The 17581-nt window shown below is 25.3% G+C and overlaps 1 protein-coding gene across 7 annotated transcripts in view; it reads left to right on the top strand.

The window, feature by feature from the left end:
• The window catches only part of LOC135923568 (uncharacterized), a 33843-nt gene extending 18834 nt beyond the window's left edge, over window positions 1–15009 (top strand). For 5 of the 7 annotated variants that reach the window (XM_065458388.1, XM_065458385.1, XM_065458390.1 and 2 more), the window contains exons 2-4: window positions 6691–7769; window positions 8039–8190; window positions 14269–15009. In XM_065458388.1, coding sequence (XP_065314460.1) covers window positions 6740–7769; window positions 8039–8190; window positions 14269–14328 — 1242 coding nt within the window. In that variant the 5' untranslated portion in view covers window positions 6691–6739 and the 3' untranslated portion in view covers window positions 14329–15009. Of the gene's footprint in view, window positions 1–2156; window positions 2286–6690; window positions 7770–8038; window positions 8191–14231 lie in introns of those variants that run through there. The other 2 variants (XM_065458386.1, XM_065458391.1) reach the window with 2 other exon arrangements.
• The last annotated feature ends 2572 nt before the right edge of the window (window positions 15010–17581 follow it).

Here is a 17581-nt window from a genome sequence, read left to right as displayed (position 1 = left end):
ATATAATATACCTTTTATAAAACATAAAAACTTTAAATTACGAAAGAAAGCATTGAGCATCCTCGCCCTTCTTCCTTTGTAGTAATAAACTGATTATAATGACATACCTACCTACCTTTTTTTGTTAAAAGGTAGTTATAAAAGAAATTTTTTTTGACTAATATCTTTATCCATGTATCTATAATATACCTTAATAATTATAAAATATCTGTGTCATAATTATATTAAAAATATAAAATAAAATAAAATAAAAACATTTTTTTTATAATTCATTCTATTTTATTCAGAAAACTCTTTTTATGACCTTTTAGATTTAAATTACAAGCAAAAATATTTTTTCCCTTTTACAAGTGCCCTTTAAAATAATATTAAGTTACAAAAGAATAAATATGTATTTGGTATAGATACTTTATTTATAATTAAGACAGCTTTATAAATTTTAATTAATATGTGGTTTTTTTTTAATTTAAGATTGTCTTTAATTTTGTAAAGGGTTTATATCAAATTTTGTCGTTTGAATTTTCTTTCTCAAGCTTCTAGCTCTTTGATAATACTTTCTTCAAGATGTATATTTCATAAATTCATAAATTTTATAATTTGAATTTTAGGGCTTTGAATTGAAGTATAGGAATTAAAGTTTCGGAATTAAAGTATTATCTATTAAAAATAATTTTCATTATAATTTAGAGGAATACTTAACTATTAGCAGGTACATATTCATATATACATCAGTTCAATTTATATGGCAGTGATCAGCTAGCCGCTAAACCAATTAAGACTAAGAAAATATCCTTATTCTTCTAAGGCAAGAGTGTTATTTATTATTTTTTTCCTCTATCTATCAATGGATATTGTATTCGACTTTTGAGAAAAAAAATATGAACCTTCAAAACTTTTAATTTTAACCAGAAAAATATTCTGTTTCCCATCCCCAAGCACACGTAGTGAACGTGTATTTTGCTAAACTCACTTTTGACTCAAATGATTCTCGTGAAATAAATTGTGCTTAATTTTTTTAAAAATTAATAAGAGAAAAATAACAAAAATTTGACCTTCGTCGCATCACTAACGGTATAAATGGACGGCAAAAATCGTCATGCGGCACCCGCCGATAGTTTTAAAATAAAACATTGCCGATAGTTTATTTTGTCGTTGCAAAGATCTAATTGTAACCATTATTGAAATTTTTCCGAAAATAACATATTACAGAAGAGTGTATAAACCAAATTTATCTTAAAAATGTATTATAAATATTTTTGGAGAAGTATTCACTCATAAACTCCTTGTGAAAATTGTGACTAGGCCTATGAGCCGATAGTGTGTATCTTATAATTTCTTATAAAGCTTTTCACCTCCTATATTGTAGCCCTAAATTTTATCATGTTTAATAAAGATCTGTGAATTTTCAAATTATATACTAGAGCTATACGCCACTTAGATCATGTTTAAAGGAAATTGTTTTAAAAACATCCTACACGATTAAATTTTGATCTATTAGGGAGGGGGAGAGGGTGGATTTAAAATCCTATAATAACAGAGCAACGCGATATTGAATAATTTATTTTGAACTGTCTAAGTTTTTAGCAAATGCGTATCAAAAATTATCATTAATTATTGATATAATAAATCATAATTTTAATAATAACATAAAATGTCTTAAAATAAAAATGTTTTGAGCTTTCAAAAAGAATTGTATATAATAAATAACCCCTTGATTGGACTTTCTCTATAAATATTTTATTATTATTATACTACTACTACTACATTTACAAAAAATACCTGATAACATTTTTATAAAAAAAAATTGACAGGCATAGAAAAAAAAAATAGTATTATAATATAATATACCTAATTTATTGTCTTATTTATATTATAATATTTTAAATTTATCCTTCTTTGATAAAGGGGAAAATGATATACAATTTATTATAAATATTAAATACCTATATTATCTATCTATTCTATAGTATATATATACAAATACAATATATTTAAAAAATAATTTTTCTAATTATAATATTTACTAATTCTATTAACAATTTTTTTAAACCTTAAATCCTTATTAGTTAGTTGTTACATTACAACATATAAATTCTACTAATATTACCTTTTGATTTTGATAAAAAAAAATTTAATATTTTAAAGTTCAGAATATATTTAAAAATTTATAATTCGACATTAAATTGGATGAATATTTTCATAGGATCTTGTGTACCCATTTTATTATCTAACCGATTAAATATTCTAAAAAAAAAAACAATCATTCGTTAACAAAAGAACGATAAGTAAAAATAATAATTTGAATTTTCATGTTTTATAAATATATAATTATTTTTAATAAAGTTTATTTTATGTTCATTATATACATAATTAGAAAGAATTACAATTTATTTACATAATGATTTGCGGATCTGGGTCTCACTACGATCCACTATTAGCATGCTTAAAAAATTATATTTGCACCAGTGACTTTAAAAAATCTTCAATTGGCATGTGTTTAACCTGATTCTGCCTACCTATTGTTTAAATTCTCCCCTCTGGTTAAAAGTCATTTGATTGGTGGTTTGGTTCTTTTTTATAATAAATATAGAATATTATGAAATAAAAAGATAATTTTTAATAAATATAAGCCGGTTTTGTTGATTTTGAGGGTAATAATTTAAAACCCGCCCACCCATTATTTTAAAAATATTTTTAACCCGCCCGCTCACCTATGCGCCCGTTACAGACTTCTAAGAAACGTATACAGGATTTCATTTTGGGATCCTTCCAATGATATCTGCATTAAAAATTCATCTTTTTGTCTAACCGTAGACAAAAATAAAACTTTGTTAAATAAATTCAATGCCATTTATTATTGGATTTAAATAAGGTTAGCTTCCAATTATCTAATTAGTATTGTACAATAAAATCAATCAAAATACACTATTTAACCTTTGGTTGAGGATAGTACAAAGGGAGTTGTTTAAATGAATGAGTGGATGAAAGTTCTAATATAAACATACTATTCAGAAGAAATGATATACCAATGTTTTACCTATGGGTGACAATGAGCTAAGGGTCATGTTTCATTTATGAGCGAATTCATAAAAATGAATGAGAAAGAATTTTGTAATCAAACTGAAAATCGCAACATTCTTTTTTTCAACATTAGCATTTTTTACTTCGGAATCAGTATCATTAAAAAATGGGTCCCTTAAATACACTGCAAATTTGAGCAAGACAACCTTAGTTATATTTTATTTTTAAAAAGATAAATAAATGTTATAATAAAAACCCAAATTTAATACTTTATAAACTCTGTGATTTGAGCCAAAAATACAATGAGATTAGAAAATTTCATATAATTATCGATAAGACTTTACTAAATCTCAGAAAATACAAAATTTATTAAGTATGGCACAATGTCAGGTTGTATAATAGGCTCAAAACAAGTTTTATATTACATTTAATCTTAGTGAATGTAATATTTCTGAATATAGGACAAAAATATCCAAGACGGACCAATATCCCGAAAGATATTATACCGGACAAAAAAAATCATTTATTTCTAAAGTAAATTAACCCTTCCCGAAAATAAATCTTTTTAAAGCATTTTAAATATATTGTTAAAATTGGTGTATTTCTGTCCGGTGCTTTATTGCCCTCTGTCTTTATGTTTGAGATATTTTTTTTCTGATTTTTTTTTAATACTTACTAAATCACATATTGTACCTATTGCCACAAGAGCGTGCCATAAAATAAAAGTTTCTTTTGAATATATTATCATATATTTGTTAAATATTTAACACAATTCAAACACCTGCCATAATCATTCAAGTGCTCTTAATTGTTAGTTAGCATAAATGTTAAATTTTAAATATTATTTTATATTATAAAAGTGTTAATTTAAAAACCGAAAAAAAGGTAACATATTTTAAAAAAAAACTTAACATATTTGTAAAAATATCTTAGAATTCAAAAATTATTTACACTGTTAGAACGCAGAGCACCTGCAATTATATTTGATAAAATATTTTAAATTAATTAAGATGTTGGTGTCAAGGAATTATATATTTGTTGTATTACCCAGTTAGTATTATTTATAATTAATATATTACACCGAAAATAATAGACACGTACTATCAGTTAACATAAATTAATTAAATTCAAAAACTAATTAAAATTTTTTAACTGAACTTTCACTAGCAAAATATAATTAACAATTTTGTGAATAAGATTTAGGCCAGTAATCCATATCAATTCAATTTTTTCGATTAGTGACCTATTTCTAGGTTTACCCGAGTTGGCCAGTTATATCTCTTAACCACTTTTTCTATCAGCCTGAGCATAAGCTGTTAGTGATAACCATTATGTTCATGTCATCCTCTTCCCCCTTCTACCGTCCCAAAACTTCTGTTTCAAAGTGGCTAGCAAGTGATAACATAATTTCCTGTGGTCTGAAACAGATAGGGATAAATTTTTTCAACAGATTGTAAATGGAATCTTTTCTTTAGTCTACACCTTTTATGAAGAACATATTAAGAAAAAATATCCTAATTATAGCTAGATTAGCGCATGTTAACTCAGAGCTACCATTAAACTATATAACATTAAAATATTTAAAAGGATAAAAAAAACATATTTTTTAGCCATGCTAGAAATTTTAAAAAATATTAACAATTTTTCAAAGTTGTTTAATAATTTACTATAGATTTTTTATCAATAAAGTTTTTATTTTTTGAGAAATTTTAATAACTGTTAGCTCGATATCTTTAAAAAATGAATAGTTTAAACATCTCAACCAAATATTTAATATATATCAATTTAATTTTTTTTAAATATACCCGTGTCGAGTCTAAAGATAATTTTTTTTTAAATACCTGGGCCGGTCTTAATTTTTTTTTAAAATACCCTAAACAAATTTTTAAAGATATCCGGGCAGGGCGGTATATTTTAAAACCGAATATTTTAAATCGCCATTAGCTATAAAAATTAAAAAAAATATTATAATATATTTTTAAAAAATCAGGACCGGGCGGTGTAAATGGTCAGGTCTCTGAAATATATAAACGGAATTAAGCGGTCGCTTCCGATATATGATACCCCATAGCATAGAACTACTTAATTAGCTTCAGAAAAAACTCTGACCTTGCGGTATTTAAACCTAGAACGATTAGGGATACAAGCGCTCACCATCTAGGCCACCGACGCCACACCAAAACTTTTATATATATTAGGATAAAGTTATGACGTTTTATAATATTTTAATAAACCAGATTTAAAAAATCAATAACCGTCAACGCTATACATCATTACCCGAAAAAAATGTATTAATATCATCAAGATACAACTTTTATTAATCGTATGGAGACCTATAAAATTATTTTTTTCCGCCCGAGTTCACACAAATACAAAAAATTTAAATTAAGGCGTGGCCTGCAGGGGTCCGAAATTCTTAAAAAGCTTATAGGGAAGAAATCTCAAAAAAATATTCATTTTACTATATTTTAGTGTTACACATTAAATTTAAATATTCAGCAATAACTTTGTTAATTTAATGGTGTTTTTTATTCTATCATTATATATGATATGAAAATGAATAGTTATAAATATTACTTTCTAAAAAAAATTTTCATATTTTTTTAAATTCATTTAATAATTGTGGTAAACAATGATGCACAAAGGAAGGACCAGGAGAAAATATAACATTAAATTTTTCGGTTCACTGGCCGGATCTACTCTACTAGGTACTCTACACATACAGAAATACATACGAGAAAATTTTGAATAAGTCGATACCCCTGAAAAACTTCCGACATGTAAATATACTACATGGCTTACAAATTAATTTTTTTTTTAGCTAAATTATCTATAAATACTATTTAATTCATCCATTTTATCATATAATTCTACGTTTTTGTTCCTTACTAATGGGGGAGGGGAGAATTAATTATAATACTTTTCCCATTGTCACTTATTGTTAATATTCTATATTTTATTAATTTATCGTAAAATTTTATATATTTTTTTAAAAATTAAACCAATTGCATAACTAAACAAGGACGGATATCATTTCAGCATTATAATATGACTAAGTAATATAATATGACTAAACTTTTATAAAATTTCTGGTCACTCCTAGTCTACATTGTCTTCATTTTAAATTTGGTAAAAATTAACTAGTAACAATATTTAAAAACCTATAATAAGGAATATATTATTTATATTCGAATATTATAAGTGAGACATTTTTTCGAATTACTATATATATAGCACAAATTATTATTTAGTCATTTTAATTGGCATATTTTTCTATAATTTGAAATGGATTTAAAAAAATTGCAATCCTATAATAATGTAATTTGTCTCAATTTTAATTCTTTCGGGATTTATAATTAAATTTTTTCAAAGATTACATGACTAATTTATATACACTAGGAGAATCATTATCCCTTTATGCAACCCAACTAGCGAAATAAAATCAAAGATATTTGTAAAACATTTGTCATAAAAACAGATAATTTATATTTAAAAAATTCTTCCTTAAAATGAGTATTATATAAACGACAAAATAGTGAATCTGTGAAATTTTATCATTACTTGAGATATAAAAGATATATATATTCAATCTTATTGTTTAAACTTATTTTTTCTAAAAAAAATTACAATTTTAATTTGTTATATTGAAATTTATTATTTTATATAAAGTGTGGGATTTAAGGCCAACTCAATTAGAGTCACCTGATTGCGTTGGGAGATGAATTTTATCAGTATTTATCTACACTGTTTTTTATATCCTTGGATCACGATGTTGTGCATGTATATAATAGTTTGCGAACCATTTCCCATGACTAAAAGACCGACAAACGATTCAAAATTATTACTTATCAAAAAGATTAAAGTGAGGAAACAAATTATGTCTGGAGAAGACGATACACCTCATAGTTGGAATTCTATGCCAAATTTAGTAAAAGAGAGTTCGGTAGGAGATAACAATCTTAAGCCATCAATTAAAAATAATTTATATATTGACCCCTCAAATAAGACCGCCACCATCAAGCATTCATCTCATCATACTTTGATAGGACTTGGATTTAGAGACCTATCTGTTAAAACAGCTTATAACGTAATGTTAGTCACCGAAGGTTCGATTAACAATAATTCCTTCGTGCTAAATCAAATCGATAAACCATCTCCTACACGCTTATTCAATTTCAAACAAATACCACTGAATAAGTCCGCTTCCAGGCCTAATTTATTCGATCGTTTACAATACGACTTCAATACATCTAAATACAAACCTCACATATCCAATATTATCCCCGACGCCTCGACAAACGAAACAAGCGTACATCAAATGCTTAACAATGTAATATATAGGGGGGCCAATTCTAGCCCCCAAATCAATAGAAGTAGTCTATACAATTCCCAATTACCTCAATTCGCAACCCATAAAAGCAATGATAATACTGATATCTCACATCTATCTAAGAAATTTCAAATACAATACAACACCGATTCGATAAATAATACCAATATCGTCGCTTTAAAAAATGCTGATAAACATTCAAATCGAAACAAAAAACGCGTTAATCCATTAAGTCCCCTACTCCCATCTCTCATCTCCGACACGCCCTTGTCCCCATTTTTCGCCAATATTATGAACAATGTTATGCATCGTATATCCAAGCGTTCAGTCAGAAGTCACTATTACACTAACAACGTTTCTTCTAACAATTCGCCTCGTTCTCCATACCATGACCATTTAACGATTCATAAAATCGAAAGTAATATAGTAAACATATTATTTGATAAAATTTAGTTTTTATAAGTAAGTTGGGTATAATAAGAAATTTACAAATCCGAGATTGGTATCTATGAAAAAAAGTATCTATTTACTGGTTAAATTAATTCACTTAATATTCAATGTAAAGTGTAAATAAACACATTTTTGGCTATTAACCATGTTGCTTAGGTTCTGCTATTTATGAAGAATCTAATTATTACATCAATAAAATCGCATATACTATGTTTTTTCTTTAAAATTTGTAATAAGAATGCCGCTCAAATGAAGGCGAATATTCGTGCCCTAGTTTAACTAGCGACCGTCGAATTGTTTGCGTTGAAGAAAAGAGCATTTGCGATGGCAAATACGATTGTCCATTAGGTGAAGACGAGGATGGCATTGCTTGCTTATTTAGAAAAACGGTAAAAAAGATTGATATTTTATATATTAGAGCAATGCATGTAAAGTGGGCCTTCATAAGTTTCCGCAAATATTAAGTTTTTAAAATTTCTATCTCGGTGAATTTAGAAATTTTAAACAAATATTGGGCTGGTCTTGGCAAAATAAATCTAGATTTTACCAGTCCAGAATGGCTCTATTTTACATTACCGCATATAGTTTCATGCTTTTATCGATCTGTTATTTTATTTATTGAATGTAAAAGATTAATTTATTTAAAAAATATACAATCTTACAGCTTAAGTATTAGTATCTTCGTCTTGATTATCATAAGATTCTTTTGATCAATTTTAAAGATTAATTATTTATTTTTTTAAAAAACACCCCACCACTCTTTTATACTTTACAGTATAACTATATTTTAGTACATAAAAACATTATTTAAAAGTAATTTACGAAGGTTTATTTTCGAAATTAAAACCTAACTATAATAAACACCATGGACATAAAAATATATAATTATTCAAATATCTGCTTCAAAAATTTGTTATAAAAGAATCATTATTATATCTTTTGTCTGGACGGACAAATAATTTCAATAGATATTGGTATTTACATACTATTAAGTTTGAAAAATTTTGAACACTTTTCTTTTACTAAAGTCATCAATTAACGATGACCATTTATAAAAAAAATATGAATTATTTATAAATATTGCAAATATTTTTTTAAAAAGCACAATTTGACTTTTATTGAGTCTTAATATAATAAATATCGATTAAAAATTGAATTGAAATCGTTAAAAAATATATATATGTATAAAAGCCAATAACTTGCCTGGGTATAATAATAACTTCTTTATAGTTAATTTTAACAATAAAATAAAGATGAAAGTCCGATTTCAAAATAATCAAAAAATAGTTTGTTATGATTTAGTGTCTGAACTGGATTGATGAATGGACCAACCTTATTGGTCTTAGACCAAACCAGAGTGGACCGATTAAAGCACAGGACTTTTTCTTGAAGACTTTTTTGAATTTAGGTCTATGACAGTCCAAAATAAATATATATATAACTTTGTTTTAATGATTTTATCGCCACCCAGACCAGGATTTTCAAGAACAGCGTTTCAAACCAGTTCTTTTTTAATCTAATCTGAACAATGACCTTCAATGCTAATTAATTAATTCATGTAAAATGGCAATTTCGTCTAGTTTTCATTTATTGAAACTTTAATATGTAAAGTTAAATTCACAAACTTGCTTCAAATCAATAAAGTCTAGATCTAAAAAAAAACATCCACCCACTATATCTTTACAAAAATAATACATTAATAAACAAATTTAAATGATTGATTTTATCGCTGATACAATTTTCATGTGGATAACCTAATTTGCTATATTTGTGTTATAATATTTTTGAAAAATGTCTTAATTTGGGGCTTAGGCGAAAAGAACAGGGGGTCCGTCAGAACACTTTATTTTAAAAATATTAACGATTGGTCTTAGACTAAACCAGAGTGGACCGATTAAAGCACAGGCCTTTTTCTTGAAGACTTTTTGAATTTAGGTCAATGACAGTCCAAAATAAATATATATAACTTTGTTTTAATGATTTTATCGCCACCCAGACCAGGATTTTCAAGAACAGCGTTTCAAACCAGTTCTTTTTTAATCTAATCTGAACAATGACCTTCAATGCTAATTAATTAATTCATGTAAAATGGCAATTTCGTCTAGTTTTCATTTCTTGAAACTTTAATATGTAAAGTCAAAATCACAAACTTGCTTCAAATCAATAGTCCAGATCTAAAAAAAACATCCACCCACTATATCTTTACAAAAATAATACATTAATAAACAAACTTAAATGATTGATTTTATCGCTGATACAATTTTCAAGTGGATAACCTAATTTGCTATATTTGTGTTATAATATTTTTGAAAAATGTCTTAATTTGGGGCTTAGGCGAAAAGAACAGGGGGTCCGTCAGAACACTTTATTTTAAAAATATTAACGTTTAGAAAATAAAATTCAGTCACAATATAGATAATTTATTATACGAATGCGTGAGAAAAATATTTTATATCTATTATATCCAATGCTTATGATTTTAATTAATAAATGTTTTTTGCCCTAAATTGTAGAAGATTCTTTTAACATATTTTTGATTTAGCATTCTCAAAATCACTAGGATATAAAATTTTTAAATCACATGAACGCTTAGACCCTCCTCTATAGATGACATATATGTATCATATTAGCACATTAATATTTTTAATATTAACATCTGTCAAAATTAAAGATTGGGTATACGTTAGATCAGGGCATATGGGAACATTTAAATGTCAATCATTGATATTTTCTGCCATATTTTAAATTTTATATTCAAAGTTTATACCCATGATATTATAGAGAAGAACCCAACCATATAGGTGATGAAAATATATTTTAAAAAAAATAAAATGTAATTATTAGTAAAATTCTATTTGTATCTGACTTTTTAGATGAACATTGGATACAATCAAATTTATGTAGTTACATTATACCTTACATAGAAAATATAGCAAAATAATCTTTTAATTCAATTATGAAATAATAAAATAACTGATACAGTCGAATTTGTGTAATGTAGTGAGTAGTGAAACAATGATTGCCTTAATAATTAGTTTAATTTACATATCTACTGCATATTATTATTAATAAAGATTTCATGAAATATTCCTAATAGTTGTATTTTATTTATATACATACAAAAATATAATCAAATACTAATGCAATCTTTACTTTTATAGTTTATAGAAAACATAAGATTTATATAATATACATTAAAAAGCATCAAGGCATTTTCTAATAAGATATATTCCCTATCGGAAATTGTACTCCATTGATATTTATTATTGTCATAAAATTTGTGTGAAGTTATTTTGTTTATTAATAAATTATATTTGTACTGTAAAATTATCATTTATGTGTTTTAAATTCAAAATATCTGTTATTAGATCAAAAATTTATGTAAAAAATTTTGGCCTTACAATGTGCCTTGGTCTGTGTCCCAACCTACCCTGACTTGTTCCAATGACTCTACATTTTTGACAATATCAAAATTCAGACATTAAAAAAACGAAAAATATTGAAATTTTTCATAATTTGTATTGCATAGATGAGATCATAAATTTAATTTTGGTTGCTTCTAATTCTATGAACCTTTCCCAAAATCCATTCCATTTGACCCCAGTCTCCCCTATAATATCCCAGGGCCTTACATATATATTTTTGCTAAAAATAAGTGTTCTATTAGGCTGTCACGTTGTAAAATCTTTAAAAATGTACCATCAGTCCAAATCTCGTAACTTTTGGTGTCATGAAATTTGAACTTATTACGATATTTCCAAATGAGGGGTGTTAGATTTTAACTTGGACATATCGAAAAAAGAAACAAAATTTAGCCTAGAATTAATACATTTATACTTTATCATACATCTCTTTTTAATATTATCACTGTATTACTTAATTTTCAATTCCATCTAAATTAACTATTTTATTCGGTTATAGTGTAGGTCAACGGCATTCCTATATGCCTTAGATTGGACCAATCTTTTTTGGGGATTTTTTACGATCTAGGCAGATTAATAGTTAAATTTGTTATTATTCAATTAATATAAATTTCTTACCTATTTTTTTTGTATATTTTATTTTGTCATTTTTCTAGAGGTTATTTTAGCTTTTGTGAATTTTTAATTCATTTTTATTTTACCATATCAAAACCATAGTTTTTCAAAGAAGCATTTTACTTTCCCAATAAACAAAAATTAAATTAGGTAAAAGCAAAAATATTTTTAAAATATCAAAAAAAAAAGATCGGTCCTGAACCGGTCTTTTTATCAGGACTACGGGTTAGATCGATCTTAAAGACAGTGTCCTCGTGACCATTACTAATGTGTTATATAAACTAAATATTTTAAGAATTTGTTGAGAAGTAAAATAAAAGGTTAAAATGTGGTACATATTTTTTAAGCCCATTTAAAAAGTATGGTAGCAAATATATTTTAGGGACGACACTGTCATTGTTTTTCCATCCTATATTTGGGTGAAGATTTATATTTGTTTAAATACATAAATTTTATATCAAACGAAAATTTAAACCATCCTGTATTTGCATATAAATTGTATAATGATGGAACATGATATGATAACATTATAAATATATTAGATTTTTTATCAGAAAAAGTACTTGAGTCTGTTTATGTCATCGATATATCCCTATTACCTTTTTTTTAACAATTTTCTGTTTAAATTCAAAATAATGGGGATATCATATCATAGTTGAAACATCGTGATACAGTATCGATGATACAATATTCGTTATGTCTTTTTGCATCAAACGGTATTGGCGATACTTTTTAAATTTCAATATATCATAGATACATGTTATATGTGTGTTTTAAATAATAGTCTAACTTATTCTCACTAAGAAAAATTACAAATTTACACACGAGACAGTCATAAAATTATATGATGTGATTATTAATTTTAATTAACTATATATTATTTTTTATTTTTAACAGTTATTTCAAATTTTATGCTTCAATTTAATTTTTTATATGTAAAGATTTATATCAATATATGTTGATGAACCTCACATTTATTTCAAGTATACCAAAAACAATTCGTTATGATTAGTATTATACAAATACGAGAAACTTATTTGATTCAAAAATTTGAATCCAACACAACTAAGCAAAATATATCATCTGTCGAATAATTTATTTTTAAATAGAATTATTTGTAATTTCAAATATCCTCATTATCAGAAATAATTTGTTAATATTCGAAATTATTTGTAAATATTTTAAATTATTCATAAAATATTCTAAATTATTCATAAATATTTGAAACTATTCTTAAGTATTTAACATACTCCTCGCGGAACTTTTTATTTTTATACCTTTTTCTCATGTCTATAAATTACTTTTAAAATTTTAATAATCCATTTTTGCAAATATTTTGAAATTAATGATTAACATCAATGACATTTTTTAAAGCATTTCTGCCCTCGTTATTAAAGATGGTGAGTCATAATTTATACTATACTAAGGTGAATGTCTGTAGTACAGAATACAGCCCAAATTCTAAGCGTTGTGTTCTTAAAAATATATAAGTGAGTCAAAATATACACATAGGCAACTTATCCTTGCACGCTAATAAATAATATTACATATTAACTAGTTTGTTTACCATGAGTAATAAACTTTCGTGATGTTTGAATGAAATGTGCGGATGTTTTATGATTTGCATCTTTTTAAAAAAAGTCTTAGCTTGCACTCTAGTAATATTATCCTACTTAATATCTAGTTTTTTATCCTGTGGATTCAGTGATATATTTATCTTCCTTGGGCTAATTCTAATAAATATAATATTTTACTCCACTATGAGTTTAATAATATTAATATTATATATACTTGCTTTAGTGAATTACTAAATTTTATTTCACTGGCTGTACATTTCTAATATTCCATTTGCCATAAAACACTAATTTTGGGTGCATTAAGAACGTGCCTTTAAAAATATTTGTAAAACTTTTTCCTTTTTACCTTTATTTTGTTAAATTATAGGACAATTAATCGTAACCCCCATACTTTTTGGGCTCCGAGGTTTTGGTGTTAAGCCTATGGCTACATTTCTTTTATATTTATATATTGGGGTCTAGTAAACTAACCGAACACACATCTTTATTAACTGCAAGGAGTTGCTAATAAGATATGATTTAAATTGTAAAAATAGATATGTACTTTAATAAATTTATTGATTTATTCAACAATCTAACTTTAAACTTTTTTTAGTTGATAAAATACCAATTTTTATAATATTAGCCACTGTCGTCTGAGAAATGTATAAAGAGATTTCTTGCATCATAAGTTCAACTTACAAATGTAAAAAAATAGTGTTTTTACATTTTGTGTCCCCATGATCGATGGAAGGTTAACTATAAAATGAATAGGTTTTACTAATTCATTTACCACAAAAATGAGACTTGATTTTTTTTCATATATTATTTGATCAGAGTATATTTCCATTTTTCTAAAATCAAAAAATTTCAGACTTTATTCCATCTGAAGCAACTAATCGATGTCTTCGCGGAAATGAATGAAGGAAAATAAATTTTACCTTGTGGCAATTTTAGTTAACCACTAATCTTTACAAAATTCAATTATATAAGTGCCAAGAAAAAAAGTGATTATAGTCAAAGACATACATATATTATCCCTTAACGTATTAATTAAACTTTCATGGATCGTGGCTTAAGTTGGTTTTTTAAAAATCCGCGACGCATGATTAGACAAACCAGTCTGTATTTAATTTAAAAACATTCCCAATGAACCTAATAATTTCGATCGACAATATTCACATTCAACACAAAACGTTTTTATCAACATAATTTTGCAGTCCGTTCTCAAGGAAAAAAATAAAAGTATCCTTAGTGAATTAGTTGTTATCATCGCGTGTAAGTCGTTATCCAAGCAGATCCCGAAGTTCCCTTAAATTTGTGATTATATTAGTTCTATAACCTGAAAAATATTTCGAATAAAAACGAGCATTTATACGTTAGCTTATATGCAAATCATAAAAATAAATAGTGAAATGTATATGGTCATAAAAAAATGTTACAATTATAAAGAATTTTAATTTATCGCCTTACTAAATATTACGAGGGAAAAAATTATTTGTTATATGTAATTTCGAACAATATTACACGTAAAAAACATAAAATGTGTCCTCATTTTTCGTGAATCATTTTAATTTTATTTACTAATATATTTATAAATATACCTATGCTTTTATATTTGTGTGTGTTGTAAAATCTTTAAAAAATTTATATTGTGTATATAATAATAAAAAAATATATATAGAAGTTAAAAATTGTTTTATAAAGTATTTCAAATCTAACTGATGGCTAACGTAATTTTGTCACTAGACTGATGAGAACTTGAATCATCGATTAAAATAAGAACAAGTGGGAAATTTCCTCACAATGCCTAGTAAAAGTGTTTTTAAGACCATAAAAAGTAGGCCAGCCAGAAATAAGGTAAACATAACTAACTTATCGATAAATAATCTTATATAAAATCCAAAATGTAAATTCTTTCAATTATTAACTATGAGGTCGTTAGTTTGAATTATCCTTAATCCTGTTCACATATTATTTTATATTGATAATCAAATGTTAAACTTCTTTATTTATAATCACCATTAGACAATTTATGAAAAAGTGAAAAGGTTAAACACAAAATTCATTTTCTAAAAGTTATATTGTTTTAATAGAAGCTAAATTTAATAATGCACATTAATTTTTATTAATTTATTCAACATATAATTGTCACTGTAATTTTTTTGTTAAAAATTTTACCTAATTTTTTACGCCCGAATGAATCAAAAAATTTTATTAACCTTAATTATTCACAATTTGTGAAAATTTTAAGAGATTTAAAATATTTTGATAAAGTTAAAAGTCAAGGTCTTATAACCAAAATCCAAATTAAAATTTTAGCTGTTTGATTTAGACGCATTTTTTAATAAAACCAAATAAGCGTGGTGTTTATTATAATCAGTCTACCTTATTCATTTTATTAAGTTTTATAAAGTAGCGCGCTACCGCTATCGCTATTTGTCAAAAAAAGTAGCTCGCTATTAGCTAATATTTTTTAAAAGTAGCTTTAGCTACTTTTTATAAAAAAAATTTACAAACAAATTTTTTATTTTTTGCTTATAATGTTATTGTATAGTAAATATATAAAAATCAAAATTATAAATATTAAAATATAGTTAGTTTTGATTATAAAAAATTTATGTAATAAAAATAAGTATTTATGGTAATTTGTTGCATTTTAATAATAAAATCATTTTAATATTATCATCCCCAAGTCTAGAGCGACGATCAGAAAGTATAAGTTTTGCCTTAATAATCTCTAGACACTAGCACTTGAGGGTAAGGGCGTATTTAATCTTATATACATATTTTTAATATAAGATAGATTATCAATAATTTTATTTGCAAGTGCATCTTATGTCTGGCATCCCATTATCATTTTGAGTGCTAATGCCACAGATCTTCTTTTTAAAGTTCTAGGGTCTAGCCAATGGCCTGTGATTCCCAAATTAGCTCAAAAATATTTAATCAGATCAATTTATAAATATAAATAAGTTTTTACCTTCTGTTATGTGTTCAACTTTCTCCCGTGGTACATATATATGATATCTCTGATAACTCTACTATCAGAGCATCTTTCATCATTTTAAAGTTATCTGATATTTTATTCATTAGTGTCTGGCGGCATAAAATGTTGTACCAGGGAATAGTTTTAATTATCATGGTAAATGATGGATTATCAGCTAAGGACATCGGCTGAACTGTATAAATTTTAAAATCAACAATAACTTTATCAGCCAATTTCTGAGAAATATTGTCATTTGCATTATTAATTAATTTGGTTTGAATTGAATTAGTTTTTTTGGATGAGTCGCCTATACCAAAATTATTTAGATGTTTCTCGATTTTCTTAAAACTCATGAACAGTCTTATAAAATAAATATTATTAGAATGTATAAAATTTTCAAATCTAGGGAATGGGAAATTTGTATTATAGCTATTAAGAACATTTTCTTCCCTGGTATCTTCCATTTCATTAATATCATTGTCTAAATCATTTCAACGATTTGGATATCCATAGGCGATGACATTTTAAATTATTAACACGTGATTTAGGTTTATAATACAAATGAAAATATAAATTACAAATTGAAATTATATTTTCATTTCAAAATTAAATAATAAATCATAAAAATTATAATTAATTATGATATTATATTTAAATATTCATGTTTACACTTACCTTCATTATATTTTTTAAAAGCTACTTTCAAAAAGTAAAGCGCTAAATAATTAAATAATTATAAAAAAGTAGCCGCTATTAGCTATAGCTACCAAAAAAGTTAGCGCGCTACTTTAACAACTCTGTTATTAACTTACCAAATTTTGAAAAAATTAAAATGTAATTTCTAATTAACTTAAATAATATAACTACTGTTTGTACAAGAGCTAATCATTTCAGATATCAACATTATGAAGATATTTGATGAAATAAATAAATAAACAATTTATAGCATATAAATCATATTTATAAATTTGATAAAATGTTTATATTATATAAACATTTACATATTATATATTATATTTATTGATATATTAATATAAAAATTCTCAGCATAATAATTATTTTTTGATTATATGATAAATAGATAAAAAGATTCTCATATGTGAATCATATAAATATAATATCGCAATTTTCAATGAATATATTAATTGATCCAATAAGGACAACATCAAAAATTGTATCAATATTTTATAAATAAACA

This window comes from Gordionus sp. m RMFG-2023, chromosome 2 (assembly GCF_954871325.1).
Source record: "Gordionus sp. m RMFG-2023 chromosome 2, tfGorSpeb1-WG-v2, whole genome shotgun sequence".
NCBI lineage: Eukaryota > Metazoa > Nematomorpha > Gordioida > Chordodea > Parachordodidae > Gordionus > Gordionus sp. m RMFG-2023.
Note: the sequence above shows the minus strand (reverse complement) of the source record. Positions and strands in the feature narration are given on the sequence as shown.